Below are 18,731 nucleotides of genomic sequence, written 5' to 3' on the forward strand. Positions count from 1 at the left end.
TCACATAAATGTAGAAAGTTCTGGGCATGCAATAAATGAAATGTTTATTGGCAATATAATTTTGATTAAGCTGCATTGTTTCAGCTTTGAAATTGTTTAAATTATTAAAGCCACGACGTTCAGGCTTGGCGTTATAACAATAGCCTGCGTCAAAGCAGAGGCTCTCTCTAAGCTTCAGGTGCTTAGCTTAAACAATATTAATCTAAATACGTACGAGTACTAATGGTCATTTTATAGCTAATAATTATTTAAAGCACGCATTGCCGATCATCGAGCGCTATGAACGAGATTTTCTAATTAATCTGTTGCTCGATCACCGAGATAAATATGTAAATAGTACTCTCGGGGTGCACAAAATCCTAGTCCTTTTTTACACGTCAAAAGTATTTCATCCTCGTAGAACATTTAGCTGAAGAGTACTCTATATTTAAGGCACTAATTATTAGAATCATTATACTTACTCAAGCCAATGGGTCCCACACATTGCAGGTCATCTTACCCATATACATTTCCATTACCTAATATGGTAACACAGTCGAAACGATTCGTTAGCTTGCAGTGTTTGAGTGTACGTACCGGTGTTTCAGGAGAAAGCTTAGCCGAGCTGCATCACGGCTCGACGGATGGCGTCGGGACGAACAGCGTCGCCAGGTCGTTGCTCCTCCTTCTATCCATACTTCTTGGTCGGATGCAACAGATGCTCAGATGAAGGCCCGTTATCTCCCGGACAATTGCGAAATAAGCATCGTGCCGCTCACGTCGCGACGACGGACATCGTCGCGACGCTGCGACACAATACGGACTTTTATATTATCGCTGGAAAAACGGACGTAATGGTGTGGATGTGTAAACACCGAAAAACAAGCGTGAGAGTGAGAATGAGTGAATAGATGGAGGTTGAAGGAAGAAGACAGGAAAAAGAGGATTGAAACGTTGTAGAAGGGTGGATCGAAGGGAGGGGAGAGGTTGGCAGCACTGATCCTGCATTGTTCTTGGTTTCTGATTGAAAACGACTCTTTCCGCCTCGCTATACACGCCGGTTTCCGCTTCAATGGTGAATTCTCGTGTTAGTCGACTTCGTACCCTTGTTCTAAGATTTTTTCATCAAGAACACGGGAATTTTTAGCAATAAATAATGATTATCTTGTTTAACGATTGAAGAGAATTTTTGAATGGTACTGAAATTGAATTATTTCCTCAAGATAACAAATGGAAAGCTTCATTTATGAAATAGAACGATAGTATCTTGGATAATTGCTATATGCCTGATTCGACGTTGATCTCTTCTACTGTGAAAGTCAAGATACTAAATTCTAATGAGTTAACTCTTCTCTGATTAACAACTGTACCACATATAAATTGTTTGAAATGAAATTTACTTTGCTGACCATTTTTACTACAGTAAAATAACAGCATTCTGTTATCTGTGGACTTAGGCTGTCAAAGTGACGTTTATTCGAAGAAGAAAAGTATGTATATTTGATTCGAAGCAATTGCAAATGGAAATTTATGTGATACAGATCAAATGTTTGTAAAGTATGTAAAGGATGTGGTGTGAAAGATCAAATTATCAACTGCCAACCTGATCCCAAACTCATCACTTAGTGATACAAAAGCAAAGTTTTAAGCGGTGGCGTTTTACATAAAGCCATTTTCGTTCGACGTTTGTTGATCTGTTATTCGAGGGATCGAAAATTTGAATGATTCACGAGAAATCGAACATCTGTATGAAGGCAGATCGCCCAGTAATACTTGGATTCAACATAAATTCAAAGTTCTCTCCGATGGTGAGATTTATGAAATATACGGTATGCGTTTTACAACACTTTGTTCCCTTTCTTTACCTTCCATCACCTTTTTCATGATTGTAGTACTTATTTATTTTCAGATATAATTGAAGGTGTAGACTGTGAGATGTAGATTTGATTTAAAAGGGCTGAGCTAAGGACACAGGTAAGTGACACAAATTAAATTAATAACAAATTTAAGTTAAATTATCTATAAATTTTCTGCACGATATCAAAATATATAAAGTTTAAAAATTTCAAAGCCATTCAAAGCTCAGGTAACGTGCATATTGTCTTCGACTGGAATTTCAAGTCTATAGTTCAACTTTTTCATAAAAATACAAGTACCATGGATATAAATAGTCTGAAATAATAATAGCTAGACATGAAATGATGATTGCCAGAGTTTCCGAGTCTCAACGGATGAAGGAGGGTCGAATATTTAACCCCTGTTTCCGGCCATTTTCACACAAATGTGTTGCTCTCCCGAGAAGTTGTATGATAAATGACTATTCGTTTTCGTTGTCTAGTTGCTCCTACTTGTAGCCATTTGTATCCGCAGGTAATACATGGTACACATCTTTTTCAATTTTAAACTGAACTTTGAAAGGATTGAAAATTCCTGTCGAAGACATTTATTTATTGGCTTTAGATTGTACACCTATCATCCGAGCTAAGAATCATTCGAGAGACATTTTCTTCGACAAATTTCCTCATCTCCGCGGTCGCATTGAAAACCAACAACGCTTAATCTTGAAATTTCCGGTCCGCAAACAAGATAACATAGGTGCACCATCGAGGTCTTAGGAAAAATATTCCCCGTCCTGGCAGGTTCTCGGTTTTAGAAAAGATCGCTCGTAATCGTGTACTAGCTCGCAGGAATCCGTCGTCCTGGAGTTACTCGCACTCAGGACGAGATTGCCTCTTTCCCATCGGAAACGTCCACTTCTCCTGGCCGGCTGGACAAACTGGACCCCGCAACGAACGACTTGCAGGGAGTGTTCAACCAGCCGGAGATTGAAGTTCCAAAAGGACACCGCGCAAACTACCCGCTGCGAGCTTGCTCTCATTTCTCGTTCTACATAAGGGAAGTCCCATAGAGCGTAACTCGACGATCCGACAGATTGGACGTCGCTTTATCGATCCTCCTTCATTCTCAACCGTAGAATCTCCAGCAACTTTATTCACCCTAGAACAGACAGCATTTACCAGTCAGATATCTCTCTTTCACCGTACGTTTCAGATGACGTTTGAAAGTTTGTTAATCGCATCCATTTGGAAAATCATAAGTGGACCCATGCCTAGAAAGCAATCACGAGTCTATGATGTAAATTGACCATAATAATCTCGATTAATTTGTCTGAAACGAAGGTTTATTTTAAAGGAACCTTCGTCTGGATAATATTATATTAACCTACACAGAACGAATCACAGGGTTGGTAGAACTATTTGAGTTGCTGTTTGACGTTTAGTTGATTTCAGTTGGCGAATAACCCGGGGCAAAGCAAGGGATCCAACTATGCCTCGGGCGATCGCGTGCCCGTCGATCTTTTCCATGTTCACCGGGTTTCATGTACCGTAAAATCGATTGTAAGTGAACCGCCACATGAACAGACAGGAAGGCTGATTAGACAGCCTCTTAAAGTAATTCTACGAAGAAGCTTACGCGATTTAGGTCAACTTCTGAAACCTTTCAACAAGGCGACGCTTCCTAGAAACGCATTTTTATTTTACTTCAATCAGTGACTTCAAATGCAAAAAGAGTAGACATGCTTTTTTCCAGACACCCCCAGGTCTCCCCCTGGGACTCCCAAAATCGTGACCCCTTTGCTTCAGTCTAACAAAAGATATATTAAAAATGCGACAAGATTGTTTCACTTAAAATTGTTCCAGGAAATTGTGGAGGTTGGAGCAAAAATCGAGATTATTGAAAATATTTAATTAGAAACAAATGCCCTTAAAATCGCGTTCATAATATTTTGAAAGTGATTAAGTGTTTCGCCCGGAAAAAGTGCTAGGGGCGATCCTGGTTTTATTTAAAATTGGGTCTACACTATTTTATTTTAATTTTAATTAAGGAATTTTAAAACTTCACGGGACAGTTTTATTCATGGAATTAAGCAAAGCAGAAAACGATGACAAGAACGAGGAGAAAAGTTCTCGAGCAAAATGTTCCTTCGTTGAAAGACAAGCAGAAGGAAAATGACAAGGAACATTTTTCTACGTACTCTGTTGCGCTTTCAACAGATGCATTTCTTATCTTTATCCCTGTTTTATCTTCAGAAACGATATAACCGGAACGGTACTACCTCGTGAACGAAATTTTAAGCGAATCAAGACTGGAAAAATTGGAAAAGAAGTTGAATGGGACGCAATTTATAGAAATCAGTAAATGCTATAGAGGCAATAACGTCGCCCAGATTTATCTTAGATTCGACGAATTTATGTTTTCTTCAATCCTCGTCCTTTTTTGTATTCTCCCAAAAATCCTCTTATACCATACTGAATTTTCATTTAAAAAACTCTTTCCTTATTATTTATAAAAATTTATAAACTTCATCTTACATGTTTACAATTACAGCAGAGCATGTTAATCGTTGCAGTGAAATAATAAATGCGGTGCAACCTATGAACTATTCACAAACACAGATAAAAACATAAATATCATCCCCAAGGGGTGCAAACTTGTATAACAGAAGAAACACGAATAAGAAAAAAAAGAAAATAGAAGAATCCACGTTATCGGATAAAATTCTCGTTTGTTCACGTTTAAACGTTCTCGCGTTGGATACACCTTTCAAGGTGCAAGGTAGAATATTTTTCTTCGTATTCCACGCTTTCCAGCAAGCGCGCACCCCTTATCTTTATCCCGCATTTACCTTCATAGGCGACGTTTTTCAATCGCCTTCTTCTTTTCCACTGCTCTTCTTTTTTCCACCCTTCCAAAAGGCAGACTTCGCTGAAATTAAAATAAAAAATGAATTAAGCGAAACTGGGGAACAATGGCGTCCTACCAGCATAAAGAGTCATTTGAATGCCTTAAATGAATAATATGGAGGAAATTGAAACTTGCAACTATTATGAAAATTCTAACAAAGGTGATTTCGTGTGTATTTTAAACCTCATAATTTATCATTTTTGGTGATAATAAATTTGTAAGTAAAATTAGAATCAAGTATCAAATGTATTAATTAAAAATTTTGCAATCACCTAATAATAATATAAATAACCCGGATGTGGTGAAAATTCGAAATGAAAATTTTCCAATTCACGTGTAACAATTTATCTTTCTATTTAATCCTCAGTTTGATTAGTTACCAAGTATTGTTAATTATCATTATGTTGGCTGAATGGATTCATTTCTGGTGTCGTTGGTGCAGATCTTGAATGTGGAAACTCAAGGGTGAAACGAAATCGCAACGATTTATAACGTCGTCGTGTTATCTCGCACGGTCCAGCTCGCTCGCGAGTGGTTCAACGCCGATATAACGCTCGTCTTTCCGCATCCGGGACACCAACCAGCCGGAAACGATTCTGTCTGCTCGCATATTCGCGCATCTACAATAGCCTCGGTTACAAGCATACTTCTGCTGAGAAGTTTCATACCAACTAATTTGTTGTTGCGTTACGGAACAAGTGTAGCAAACGTGAAATCCCTTTTATGTCCCTTCTATAGATCATAAGAGAGAATAATAGCAAAGCTTTATATGATGGATCAATATTCGATTATTAAAACACCAGTGGCAAAATATTTGGATGAATTTTGAGAAGTAATGAGAATCCGATATCGCCTATGAATTATTTGAAAATCTAATCCGAACACAATAAAGCATTATAATTTTGATGGAAAAACTTCGTTAACGTCGACGAACCATTAGCCATGAATTTTCAACGTGGCCCGGTGTTCGAGTGGAGCGGACGACGGGAGAAAAGCAAAAACGTTCCGAGGGAACAGAGAAGCATGGTACGTGAGCTGCGTATGAAATATTGTGTTATTTCTAAGCTGCCTTAACTCGCGTTTCGTTCTACCGGATGCGTGTCACGTATCGCGGAATAAGAAGAAATAGAGATCACATTCGGCACAGCCGAGGCTGCCAAATAAAGTTTTCCCTCCTTGGAAAGTAACGAAATAGGGTGTTGTGTCGCGATTTGAATGGCAAGCTCGTTAATCGACCGGTTGATCGATCGTACGTAAATGCACGCGGACAAGCGATGAATTTCAGCCCTCTTGCGCGATGAGACAGTGAAAAAGATTTACACGCACCAGGATGGCTCGGTAAATGATGAACGGCGACCCAATATTCGATGCAATATTTCGCCTTTGCTTCTGTCCACGGGTCAAATAAATGACCAAACGATGACTCTCTGAGTGATATAATGTCGCCAGGGGGGTGGAAATGCTATGGGAGGAATAGGGGATGCAAAAAAGTAAATCATCAGAGAGTGAACAGTTGAAAGGGTGAAATGGTCAGGGTAGGCTGAAAAAAATGGATATGAACAACTAATTTCAGAATTAATTTTTTTAATTTTCTGTGAAAACTATTATATATTACTGATTCCAATACAGCGATAGCTTCGAAACGTTGCGGTTGATTTAGCAAAATTTACAAACACAAACTGGTATCTTATAGCATTGTCTGTGGAGTTTATGAACGAAACAAGAGGTGAAATACGACATCGTTTGCAGAATAGTCTAATTTCCGTCCGTTGTGCAATTCGGTGCTAAAGACAACAAGATGCTCGATTCGAGATTGGCGACTTGGCGATTGGACCAGACGAACAGAATAGTTCGAACATAGGGACCAAGTTAAATTGGATGGACTCGTATCGAGGCTGGAAAACGTTTTGAGGTTGTGACCGATGCTAGCGAATCGACAAAGTTTATTAGAATCATTACACCCTGTCGTTTGTCTATCTATTGTACATAGCTACGAATCGCAAGAAACTTTCGTAGATTTTAATTTTATAATGTGAGCTTAGATTATGTAAAATTCGGAATGCAACGAAACCGCAGCGTTGACGCTGAAACTCGCGGTAATTTGAAACTGCGATAACTGCAAAGCGAAGCCGAGCTACTTGTCGTTGAAGTTATTACAGAAAGAAAAGTGGAACTACCACGAAACTTGTCTGACCAAGGAAACTTCTATCTTCCGAGTTAGCACGAAACAGAAGCAAAATGATTGTACCGTCCGCCATCGTAACGCCCTAATTGTTAATGAACTTTGAATCACGAAACACAGGCGTATTAACGAAGGAACTTCCTCTAACTGATAATTATTAGTACTGCAGTTGCACCAAGTATGGATCCAACAATCGTATTACATAATTGATAGATTGCTCGAGTCCTTCACAATTGGCTTGACGATACAGTCGGTGAAGAAAGTTTCTAATTATCTGGTAGGGTGGTTCATTGAAATAATGACAATTTTTAATTTAATTTTCGACCAAGGTGTTAACTGAAAATATAAAATCTCAGAAGTAAATGTTTATCAACCATCGATACACGAAACGAGAACGAGGGGGTTGGCGTAAATTTTGTCAAAATGAAACCAGTCTTACAGGACGCTTTTACGAGACGGATAACATTTTACGAGAGGTCGAACGAGCCGAGATATTTTATCGGAAAGCCTGTTATCGATGAAGTAAAAGCTCCCTAAAGCTTCGTGACACCGTGTACGATGTACTTGAAGATTTAGGCGTGCAAACCGCTGCGTCGACAAAAGAACACCTGGATTTGGATTACCCTCCTCTACGGTTGATTCACATTCGCGCGTAAATTTCGAGCACAGGATACTTCGGTTAGCCAAGAATACAGCGACGCGTGACACGTTATTTTATTGAAAGAATCTGGGTCGCGTTCCTGCTGATTTTAAAGTTCACTCTTACAGTCTATTAAAAATAAATGTACAGAAGTACTTTTATTAACGTTCGATACTTCAATCTTCTTTCTTTATTTTAATATTGTAATAGCGAGGAATAAGGATCATGTTAATGTTATTTTTTTAATATATCACAGGGTCAAGTATCTGAAATAAAATCTAAGCAATGATAAGCCATGAATGGAATTGTTTTCGAGGGCCGTTTTATTTGTTCCCATGTTATTCAAAGGAGATTCTCCGTGGAGGCGAAAGCAACCGCAAGCGTTTAGTATATTGTGAGCCTCTCACAGTCGGCGCAATGAATAATGGAAGAAACAAAGTTAAGTGATCCATTCGCTCCAGCATTGCTCCCTTACATTTCCACGCTTTCGTACAAATGTGTGCCCGATGCCAGCACCGCCTTAAATAAAATTTTCTATTCCATATTTACTCTGTCCTGAATAATAAATAAAAACGTCGCGATAAGATATATGAATCGTACGTGAAAAGAATTGTAATACAAAAAAGAAAAAAATAATTATTGCATATAATTCTTGTATTCGAAGAGTTAAAATTGAATTACAGTATCAGCGACGAAAGTCCTCGAGAACAGGAGTGGAACCGAAGAAAAGAAAGTATGTAGCGGGAACGAATCACGAAATAAGTAGACGATAAATCTCCGCGTAAGTTGTTAGATAGTTTTATGCGGCTCGTTAGAAAGTTTTCCAGGTTACTTCGCCGTATAACGTCGGGGTACTGCTAATTGTGCCGGTGGAATTTATCACGGGATTCAGGGCATAAAGCAAGGCGGTAAACGCAACCGCAATTTCGAAGGGATGAAGGTTCGCATCACCGCTGCACTGTTCATTGATCACGCCACTTCAAATTCGAGCCCCGAAGAATTTCACGCTCTAACTACTGACTGAATTGCGAGATTATATGACTAAGAGGCCCGATACTTAGTTTTACATTAGGCCAACTTTACGATCCGTGACAGGCGTGCCGATCGTGTCGAGGAACGGAGACAATTATCATACAAATGTATAATACGAATCTTTGTCAAGTTTCTGACGACTGTAATTTAGCACTGATTCGAAACTTCGCGGCTTCTAATTTGGATAATTTCTTTCATCTGATTATGTCAGGAAATTTCATGTTCCTTAATATGAACTCATTAAAAATCAAATGTTCTGAAAGAAATTACTTTATTTACTGTTCACGCGTTAAAGTGGATAAACGTACGGGAATGTTTTTCAACGGAAAATGCTATAGTAAAAGGGTTGAAGTAGCTGTTTCTGTTTCCTGAACCAGGCAAAAGAGTTCCTCATCCCCGTTACCCAGGCAACAGCTTTTTATGCGTTCGTTGATATTAAGCCGGAACGATGTTTAAACCATGAGTTCGCTCGCCAGCTTCCGCATCATTCCATCCCTCGGTCAAACAGCACCGTCGGGGATTTTGTAGGGGCTGATCACTTTTTTTCATTTCTCAATGTCGACTTCGTTCCCTTGCACGCCACAGAACACCATCCATATCCTATAGTATCCGCGTTTCATCGATACTTTTCTTCGTAATCTAAGTTCATTTTTTTCTTTTTCATTTTTATTTCGATGCTTTGAAAGATGCGAAATTGCAATTTCCATGGCATTATGGAAAAATGAAGGTATAGAGAACGCAGATGAGTTTCAAGTATTTAATCCTCCTTTTCTTTTTTTTCTTTTAAAAGTTTCTAAGTTTTTAAATTTTGAAATTCTTATTTTATACGCTTCCTGATGTAGGTATAATATTTACTACAGACTTTAAATCAATCGTATCATCAGTAATCATGTAAGAGCATCGAATACCAACAAAAAAGACATTAATAAACCGGAAGTTGGTAAACTGATGAAAAAACCACTAGAACCAGAAGGGCATTCGATTTCCAAGTGCCATTAACGACAACTTAATCGTGAGCCCGTTGGTAAACGTATCATTTGCGCATTAACATTTACATTGCTATGCAAGAGAGACGGAGAGAGAGGGAAAGATCAAAATAAAGGATAGAAAAACTAGCAAACAGTGTCAGCGTTGTCTTCCGCTCGACTCATCGTCAGTCGATTTCCGTATCGCGAACAAGTTACCTCATCGAAAGTTCTCAAATATTTATAATAAAAATTCATAAAACTCCAGTTTAATTAACTGAGAAACTGATCGTGAAACAGTTATACAGTTGCCATCTTAAATAGAAAATAAAATAGAATTCTTATTTTAAATGATTGCTAATACGAACCAGTGATAATTGTTAAGGAGCAATAAACATTGTAATAAAAATTAATAATTTTATACGTTATAAGTAACTAAATCTACTCCAAAAAATGATTGCGAGTCTGCACAATGTGTAAATGAAAAATAAAATATTATTTTGGAAGTTTTGAAAATTTCAATTAGTGATAATTAATAAGGAATAGCAAACATTGTAAGGAAATCAAATTTTCTAGAAAAATGATGAAAAATGATCGTAAATTGAATTTACTTGTAATATAAGCAACGTTGCCTTCAGTTTTTATCAAGCCGATGATTATCGTTGATAATGACACCTCTTCGATCGTATAATACGTTCGAATGAAAAAGCAGCGAGCAAGAAAAGCGTCGCGAAAAAAAGCGAATAGCTTCTTGAGAACGGGCGTCGCGACGCTCTCTCGTTGGAACGATGTGAAAACGAAAGGAATTTTTTCGATGCAGCCCACTTTTTGCACTCAATATAAATTATCGTGTCCCGTTAATTTTGTTATCGGAGACAAAGCGGAAAAACGGATAGATACGAGAAGAATCTGACTGAGAATTTATTTCCTTTACCATTGAAAATTCTATTCGAATTCAAAGATGGATCCGCATGAACCGACGGGAGAAAAAGATTTTCAATGAAATTGTTTTTTCAAAGCTGTGAGTTCAACATTAAAAATTTGATAAGTGTGTTGTGATTAGTTTTGAATGGAAAAATTGATTAAAAATGAAGAAAATGAGTGGATGCTTTTGAAAACTAAGCAAATAATGGATGTAGAAGAATTAACGGGTTATTAAACTGTGTTTTTTGAAAAGTACTGATGTTGTTGAGTGTTCAATTTTCTTACAATAGTGATACGATTTTAGAGGAAACTGAAACTGGTAAGCATAAGAATTTTTTTAAAATGGACATGGCTCCTTTGAAATTAAACAATTTTGAAGTTTGAAAAATTTGGAATTTTGAGAGGAAACCATGCCTACCCTGGTTCTTAAATAGTTACGCCAATGATTTTTATTATCATATTACACGCTTGTTCCACTGTAATAGTCACCGTGTTGAAATAATGATAAATGACACCAGTTTTTAATTAATAAATTTAAATAAACACCACTTATCCAAGGCAATAAATGTAAGGAAATAATGGAGTGCACTATAAATTTACAAGAAAATATTCATTCAAATTTATGGAATGATAAATTTTCATTAGAACAATACGTATATGCACTTTGCAATCTACTATATGTCACTTATTTAGTTTAATTTGAATAAAGGCCAAATTATTGTTTAATAAATATTTAATAACATTCACTGAATGTAAATATACAAACTATTTTTTACAGAAAAAAGTGCAGATTCTCAAGTTTAAACATGTTTTATGCTTTAACTCTTATACAACGTTGCAACTGTTAATTATATGTAACAAAAGATCATCATCAATCGGTTTTTATGAAAATACGAATTCATGAATATGAACCATAATGAAAGTGTAATTACTTTATTATACAAGAAATTAAACTGCTCGGTTAAATGAATGGAAAAAAGAAACAAAGAATTGATCTGAAATGGTAATGATGATGTTTGCACAATGCAGTATATTACATAAGTTTATCGGCAAAAGGTCACGATTAGGTATTTCATGTTGGTATCTTCTTTTTTTCTTATACTTAGACTCAATTAGAAATTGAACAGAATAAAAATAACAAGCATATAGTTTTTCATTGTTTCTCTGAAAAAAATCAAACCCGATATCCATTATGAAATCACAGATTTCAACGATTCTAAAAATTCCACACCAGTACACGTCAGTGATGAAACACCGGAATGTGTTTATACATTGAATCACCTGCAATCATAATACCACGACTGAAGCATTTGAATCGCAAATAGGGAACTGTTTTTTTTCACGATTCTATGATCAAGCAAACAAAGGGAAACGGATCAATGTCGGGGTTGACCTAACTTCCGTTTATTGGTAACACACGTACGAACAAACTCATTGTCGATAAAATGAACATTATTTATTTCCTCCATCTACTGTAACATAAAACCACTGTAGTGCAAGAACCACTCTAAAATTACATATTTCATCTTCTTTATTCCAAACAAAATTTTAATCATCTCCTAATTTTAAATAATTCTAACTCAGTCTTTAATTTTACAGATCAGCAACCTACAGTGAAAAGGACAATGATTAGAAAATCGAAATCAAAGTAACCGAGAAAATGACAGCGTACCACAAATCACCAGCAGACATTCCGTGGATGTTATTACCAGCCTGCGACAATTTGACCGACTTCGTGGGTCATTCCCGTGGCCTTGACTTAGCTCTTGACCTGCGACCAGAGCGCAACATCAGCGAACTCGACCACCTGTTCCACTTGGAGACTTTGAACAACCTAACATGTCTGGAACACGCGCCTCAACTAACCAGCGGCACTTTTCTCAAAGTGATCGTATTATCTGTCATGGCGTGCCTAAGTTTCATAGGAAATGTAGCAACCATCTGGTCGATCGCGAAGAACCGTCGAAGACAGCACAGTTGTTCTGCGATCTACACCTTGATCCTCCATCTAGCTGTGGCTGATTTATTGGTCACGGTGTTCTGTATCGGTGGAGAAGCTATGTGGAGCTATAGCGTTGCATGGATATGGGGAAACGTGGCGTGTAAGATGTTCAAATTCTTACAGGTGTTCAGTTTGTACCTGAGCACTTTTATTCTAGTGCTTATCGGAGTGGACAGGTTTATAGCTGTTAGGTTTCCTATTAAAGGACTGAATACCGCTCATAGGTGTCTAAGACTAGTCGCTGTTTGCTGGGTATTGTCATTCATCTTGGCTACTCCTCAGGTAAGAATTTATTTTTATTGAATTCCTTAAAATTCAAATTTTTTGAAATTTAATAGTTAGCCTAATACTTACAATTAAGTTTCTACCTCAAGCTCTGTTTTTTTTTTTTAAATATTCATGCAACGTGGAAAGTACCTTTATCGTTTCCTAATTTGATAATCATTAGCAGAAATTGCTGTCGCGAAAACTAGATTCACACACGAATTCTAACGAACTTCGGAAAATTCGTCTACTCCCGGGCCAAATGAGAAGATCGATCCGTGAAACGAAGCAGTTTGAGTGGCTCGTTCCGTCGCAATTAAAAAGCAATTTATAGCAGCTGACATTCGGCTACCGGCAGAAATCCGACGGATAAATTAAAAGTTTGCCTAGTACCTTTCTTTTTCCTTAAATAAATGTCGAGGACGTAGATACGAGAAATGTCAGGGAAAACCAGACGCTCAGGGTATGAAAATAGAAATAATATTCATGTAATCGTTCGTCTGGTAAATAACGAGTAATTACGTTACATCGGTAACCGTGGAAAAACTTATCTATTAGTATAATACTGAGTCAGAGTGGGGAGAGAGAAAAAAAAGTATCGCGAAAACCAGTTTCTCTGCTCTGTTCAATGTTTTTCCTCCCCGAACAGCTTAGCATTTATCGAACTTAACGTTTAATTAGCGCGTTCGATACGCTAATTTAAAAAATTCTCGTTAACCTTACCAAGGATCTTATTTAACGTTATGGTAATTTTTCAATGTAGCTGGATACTATCCAATTGCCTGCTCATCGCAGAGATTAATTAACTTTATTCTGCAAAGTGTTTTATCACCGATTTAAAAATGATAACCCTACGAATGTGTACATATTTATTTATGAGCTTTTTGTGCACGCATTGCTGCGTACTTCGATTCTGAAAAAGAATCATTAAAATTAATTGGCCAACAAATTTGTATATTTTTACTCTCAAAAACATTATTACAAGATTACTATTAAATTAGACAAAATAGAATATTGTATAAAGAGTAACATGCACTCGAAGAGACACGTTTGGAAGAAACTCGTGTACACTTGATAAGAATATAAATACGTTCAAAAATAATTATCTTTCCAAAGATACATTTCCCATGAAGAAAGTTGCTTTTCGAATCTTCCATATCGACGACAATTCAACGAACTTTAATCCTAGCAATTGTTGTCCCACTAGAAAACACATTAATCAATTAAAAAATGATAGACTACATTTGTAATTACTAATCCTTGCAACTTTGTTCGCAACAAATTTCATTCACTTCGCCTACCCTGCTTTTCTCATTTTTCATCCCCAACAAACGCTCTTTCCGGGAATTTCTTGCTAATTACTCTCGTCACAGCTTTCCTTCTACTAAATTTCTTCCATCCCTTACAAACCCGCTTCATCAGTCCAACAAAATAAATTACAGTTACTCGGATAAATTGCTGCTATTTCAAGCTCTGCATTGTCACCCCCTCGAGATTAACGCTTCTACTACTTACACCCCTAACCAATTATCATTTTTTATTAAAGAAACAATCCTTGAAATCGGTTTCTTTTCCTTGTTCTCTTTGAAATATGTTATCAGTTATGATTGTGCCACCATAGAAGAATACGAACTTACGTTTCTAATCGGTTTTCGAGGATACGGAGGACACGGAACTACGCTCGCTGTCCTCGTAAGCCTCGATTGGCAGTTCCATAGATTTCGTCTCCTCAAAATTGTCAACAGTACGAGGTGTTATGGCTCGCTTCATTCTACATTGATCGCGTCTGTTTATGATACCGCCGCATTTACACCTCTTCTTCTTCCTTCTCCTGCGTCTTCGTTTCCGTCTCCTCGACTTTTTCCTCTTGCATCTGCAGTATTTCTTCGTTCGCCTTCTCCTCCTTCGTCTGCGGCGTCGCTTCTTGCATTTACACCCCATCTTCTTCTGCATTTTCGTTTTGCGACAAATGTCCAGCAGGTTCACCTCCTGCTCCGCGATCTCCTGTAGCCTCATCTCGCTGTTGGTTGGTAGGATATAGTGGCCGCCATTCTTCTTCAGGATCCCGTAAGCCACGCCGCGTTTCAAAGCTGTTTGCATCTGTTAGCGAACACCATTTAGGGAAAAGTAAAGTGTAGGAAAAAGATAGCTTACACGGCGAATATTCTATTGTTTAATTTCCTTAATTTCTTTAATTTTACTTAAATTCTAATTAAGTTCTAATAGATGGTATTTTTATTTTTACCAAATTTTCTTTATCATTTTTGCAATATTTAACAATAAGGATAAGGAATAGCTAACCTGACGACGGGCCGCATCCGGAGAAATGTCATAGATGTTCGAGATGTAATTCAAAATTTCTTTTGAAGTCGAGCCTTTCAGTTCTCGAAGGTTTCTGATCGCCGTAACGACCAGCGCGAAAATTTTAGCCGAATCGTTCACCATGGTTGTAACTATAGGATCTTCGGACTGCAGTTAAGGGGTGTCAAATGAATGTATTTAAACTCAAAGTAACTCTTCAAAATCTTGCAATTTTAATTAGAACTATCATCTACCTTAACAACCAAAATAATAAACCGATGCTCGGACAGTCCGTGCACCTGTTACTTCCACAAATTCTTTTCATTGAAACCGAAGGAACTTTTCAATCCATAATTAGACAAATTTAAGCTTTTTTCAAAAAAGACACGATGAATTTTCCGTTTGAAAACGTGTAGCCAAAATTTCTATTCTGCCACATTTCTGGTGAATGGGCAACGATTTAGCAGTTGTTTACAATTGAACGATGATGTTTCGAGCGTGTTCGGGTTTGCGAGAAAAATATTGGAATCGAAATCAAAAAAAGTCAAATAAAATTTTACTATATTTTTTTTCTTCTTCATTGTTTTAACCTTAAGTTTCAAATTTATGTGGAATAAATTATACTTTTATGCCATCAAACCATGTCAGGCTTTCTATCTTTCAGAATAATCCATTTGATAATTTTATTTTCTTTTATTTACAGGTTATTATATTCCACGTTGCTCGAGGACCATTCATTGAAGAATTCACACAATGCGTGACCCATGGTTTCTACACAAAAGCGTGGCAGGAACAGCTCTACGTATCCCTAAGTTTATTCTTCATGTTCCTTCTTCCACTAGCCATTCTCATCACCACCTACGTTTCTACTGTAATCACAATTTCTCGTAGGTGTATTTCAATTTCAAACCTCCAGCTCGAAATTTAAAACATATCATTTTAAACAAATGATGGCTTTTAAAAATATACACCTTTCTTTAAAATGAATTTCAGGAAGCGAAAGAATGTTCAAACTTGAGTTAACCAACAACAATTTATATCACGTGAATAGAAACATAAATATAAATCGAAGAAAATTAATGCACCGAGCAAAAGTGAAATCATTGAGGATCAGCGTGGTGATTGTGGCAGCTTTTGTGCTTTGGTGGACACCGTACTATACGATGATGATAATACTTATGTTCCTTAATCCTGACAAACGCGTAAGTATATTTTTATTAACACTGCAAGTGCAAAGTTAAGAGATGATATATGAATTACTTGAATTTGTCCAAACTTAGTTTCTGTAAAATTAGTTTGAAGTATTTGAAATCGATACGTTCAATCCTTGAAATAAGCCAACGAAATTCGATATTTACAGCTCAGCGAAGAATTACAAAGCGGAATATTCTTCTTTGGTATGAGCAACAGTTTGGTGAATCCTTTGATATACGGCGCATTTCATCTCTGGCCACCAAGAAAGCGTCAGAGTTCTTTTCACAGGTAAATCCTTACTTTTAATAACGCGGAAACATGTCTATCAATGACGCTGAGACGTTTTACGCATGCTCGAAAACAAAGCAGAAAAATGTTATATGTGTACTCTTACAATGATAGTACCACAGTATCGATCGAGCATCAAATTTTTGTTAAAAATTCAAAGTAAAGATTATTTGTGTTAACTTTAAGACGTTCGTTGAATGATGACCACTCGATTAGCGCCAGTGTCGGTCGCCGTGGAGTTTTAGTCAATAGGAATCTGGCGGCAGAAAAAAGGAACTAAATTTTGCAAAAATTTAAATTTAAAATTATTTTTCACGAGACTTTACTTACCTTTACTTACCTTTACTTACCTTTACTTACCTTTACTTACCTTTACTTACCTTTACTCACCTTTACTCGAATCAGTGGCCATAAGTATTTTATTTATAATATATTTATTATAAGGATTGAAAGGATACAAGAGATGCAGGGAGAATTCAGGAGTGTAAGGGATACAGAGATATGTATAAAGGGTACAGAGATGTAAGGGATGCCGAGGTATAAGGAATGGCGGCATATACGACATGCAGGAATATAGGGAATGTAGTGATATAAGGGATACAGGAATGTTAAGGATGCAGACATGTAAGGGATGCAGTGATAAAGGGTTGGGCCTCGTGAGGCACTTAAAGACAAAAAAGTAATAAATAACTGGGAACATTGAGCCGAGGCCCATAAGTCAAATTTTAACTGATTAATTCCCCGTGCATAGCACGGGGCATTCCACTAGTTAATGTAAAAATACAAAAAATCCTTTTTAAGAAAGGAAAAGGTTATTCGATGAGATTGTGAATATGAAGATAATTATAATGTCTCTTTCAGAGATTTATCAACAACGCAACGCCGAATTACACCGACGATCAACAACGAGAATGGCTGTAGACGAGAATCACGTGAAACGCGAATACCAATTCTTTCCAAAAGTAATTCAAATACTGGTATCTGAGAAGATCTACGAATACGCAGGGTGTCTCATACAACGGGGGCAAGCTATAGCTTTGTCAATATTATAATTCTTATTATTATATTATAGTAAAATATTGTACTACAATTGTTTCATTAATAAACTGTGAAACATGTTAACTACACCCCCCTTGTTGCAAAACGAGAGATCGCAATTTCTTGCTATAAATTATCCGTTTCCCGCTGAAGCGCATCAGTCTACCTTCTGACGCTGAAGAGGCAAGGGATTTTTATTCCCATTTTTTGACCATAGTCCCATCTATGCAAAAATGGATCAAACTACTCAACGCGTTACCGATCGATTTGCTTTCTTTCTTTTTTTTATTAATACTTAGCATCATTTATCGGAAAGCAGGGGAAATTACACGACAATTTACCGACTGCCGGAGAAACAATCGATAAGTCGACAACTTATCTGCAGAAAACTCATCTCTTTTCTCAACCTAAATATAACGGTTTCACCACCAAAATCGGTGGGGCTGTTAGGGCTCACCTACATTCCTTACATCGCTTCATCCCTTATATCCCTATATTCCTTACATCTCTTTATCCCTTACATCCCGACATTCCTTACATCTCTTCATCCCTTACATATCTGCATCCCTTACATCTCTGCTTCCCTTACATCCCTGCATTCCTCACATCTCTACATCCCTTACATCTCTGCATTCCTCACATTCCTGCCTTCTTTATATCCCAACATCCCTTACATCCCTGCATCCCTTACATGCCTGTATCTTTTACATCCCTGTATCACTTATATTCCTGCATTCCATACATCCTAGTACCTCCCTGAACTTGAGTTGAAATTTTTGCGGCTATACGGCCTGCAATTTTATACAAATTTAGTTCCCTTTTTCGCCACCAGAGGGCGCTGATTCGACGTTGAGATTTTAGTTCACATTTTTGCCGCTAGAGGGCCAGAAATTTAGCAAGATTTAGTTCCTTTTTCCAAAACCAGAGGGCGCTGATTCGACATCGAAATTTTAGTTCGCATTTTTGCCGCTAGAGGGCCAAAAATTGAGTAAGATTTAGTTCCTTTTTCCAAAACCAGAGGGCGCTGATTCGACATTGAGATTTTAGTTCACATTTTTGCCGCTAGAGGGCCAGAAATTTAGCAAGATTTAGTTCCTTTTTCCAAAACCAGAGGGCGCTGATTCGACATCGAATTTTAGTTCAAGCTTTTGCCGCTAGGGGGCGCTGTTTTTCCGA

At 37.3% G+C, this 18,731-nt stretch overlaps 3 protein-coding genes across 6 annotated transcripts in view; 2 read left to right on the forward strand and 1 right to left on the reverse strand.

Moving 5' to 3' along the window:
• LOC114873506 (zwei Ig domain protein zig-8-like) overlaps positions 1–1,155 on the forward strand; it is a 135,099-nt gene extending 133,944 nt beyond the window's left edge. For 2 of the 3 annotated variants that reach the window (XM_029181907.2, XM_029181908.2), the window contains exon 9: positions 588–1,155. In XM_029181907.2, the coding sequence (XP_029037740.1) occupies positions 588–709 (122 nt within the window). In that variant the 3' untranslated portion in view covers positions 710–1,155. The remainder of the gene's footprint in view (positions 1–587) is intronic. The other variant, XM_029181911.2, reaches the window with a different exon arrangement.
• Positions 1,156–9,715: 8,560 nt separating this feature from the next.
• LOC114873504 (gonadotropin-releasing hormone receptor) lies at positions 9,716–17,644 on the forward strand. Of its 2 annotated transcripts, none has more exons than XM_029181903.2 (6): positions 9,716–10,787; positions 12,068–12,752; positions 15,739–15,922; positions 16,029–16,237; positions 16,396–16,517; positions 17,379–17,644. In XM_029181903.2, exons 2-6 carry the CDS (start codon positions 12,129–12,131, stop codon positions 17,500–17,502), a joined length of 1,263 nt encoding a protein of 420 aa, XP_029037736.1. In that variant the 5' UTR covers positions 9,716–10,787; positions 12,068–12,128; the 3' UTR covers positions 17,503–17,644. The 2 variants fall into 2 exon arrangements, with proteins under 2 accessions (XP_029037736.1, XP_029037737.1); XM_029181904.2 differs by having other exon boundaries at positions 9,716–10,565.
• LOC114873505 (protamine-like protein) lies at positions 12,766–15,723 on the reverse strand. Its single transcript, XM_029181906.2, has 2 exons — positions 15,036–15,723; positions 12,766–14,834 (listed from the first exon to the last, which is right to left on the reverse strand). Exons 1-2 carry the CDS (start codon positions 15,177–15,179, stop codon positions 14,376–14,378), a joined length of 603 nt encoding a protein of 200 aa, XP_029037739.1. The 5' UTR covers positions 15,180–15,723; the 3' UTR covers positions 12,766–14,375.
• Positions 17,645–18,731: the final 1,087 nt, after the last annotated feature.

This window comes from Osmia bicornis, chromosome 6 (assembly GCF_907164935.1).
Source record: "Osmia bicornis bicornis chromosome 6, iOsmBic2.1, whole genome shotgun sequence".
In the NCBI taxonomy this organism is placed as follows: domain Eukaryota; kingdom Metazoa; phylum Arthropoda; class Insecta; order Hymenoptera; family Megachilidae; genus Osmia; species Osmia bicornis.

What these genes read in the sequence shown, in the direction of transcription:
- LOC114873505 (XM_029181906.2), bottom strand. Translation starts at nt 15,179, where the DNA reads ATGGTGAACGATTCGGCTAAAATTTTCGCGCTGGTCGTTACGGCGATC. An exon ending in CGGATGCGGCCCGTCGTCAG is followed by an intron (nt 14,835 to 15,035) that starts GTTAGCTATTCC and finishes GTTCGCTAACAG; the next exon opens with ATGCAAACAGCTTTGAAACG.
- LOC114873504 (XM_029181903.2), top strand. Translation starts at nt 12,129, where the DNA reads ATGACAGCGTACCACAAATCACCAGCAGACATTCCGTGGATGTTATTA. An exon ending in TCCTTAATCCTGACAAACGC is followed by an intron (nt 16,238 to 16,395) that starts GTAAGTATATTT and finishes CGATATTTACAG; the next exon opens with CTCAGCGAAGAATTACAAAG. An exon ending in CGTCAGAGTTCTTTTCACAG is followed by an intron (nt 16,518 to 17,378) that starts GTAAATCCTTAC and finishes TGTCTCTTTCAG; the next exon opens with AGATTTATCAACAACGCAAC.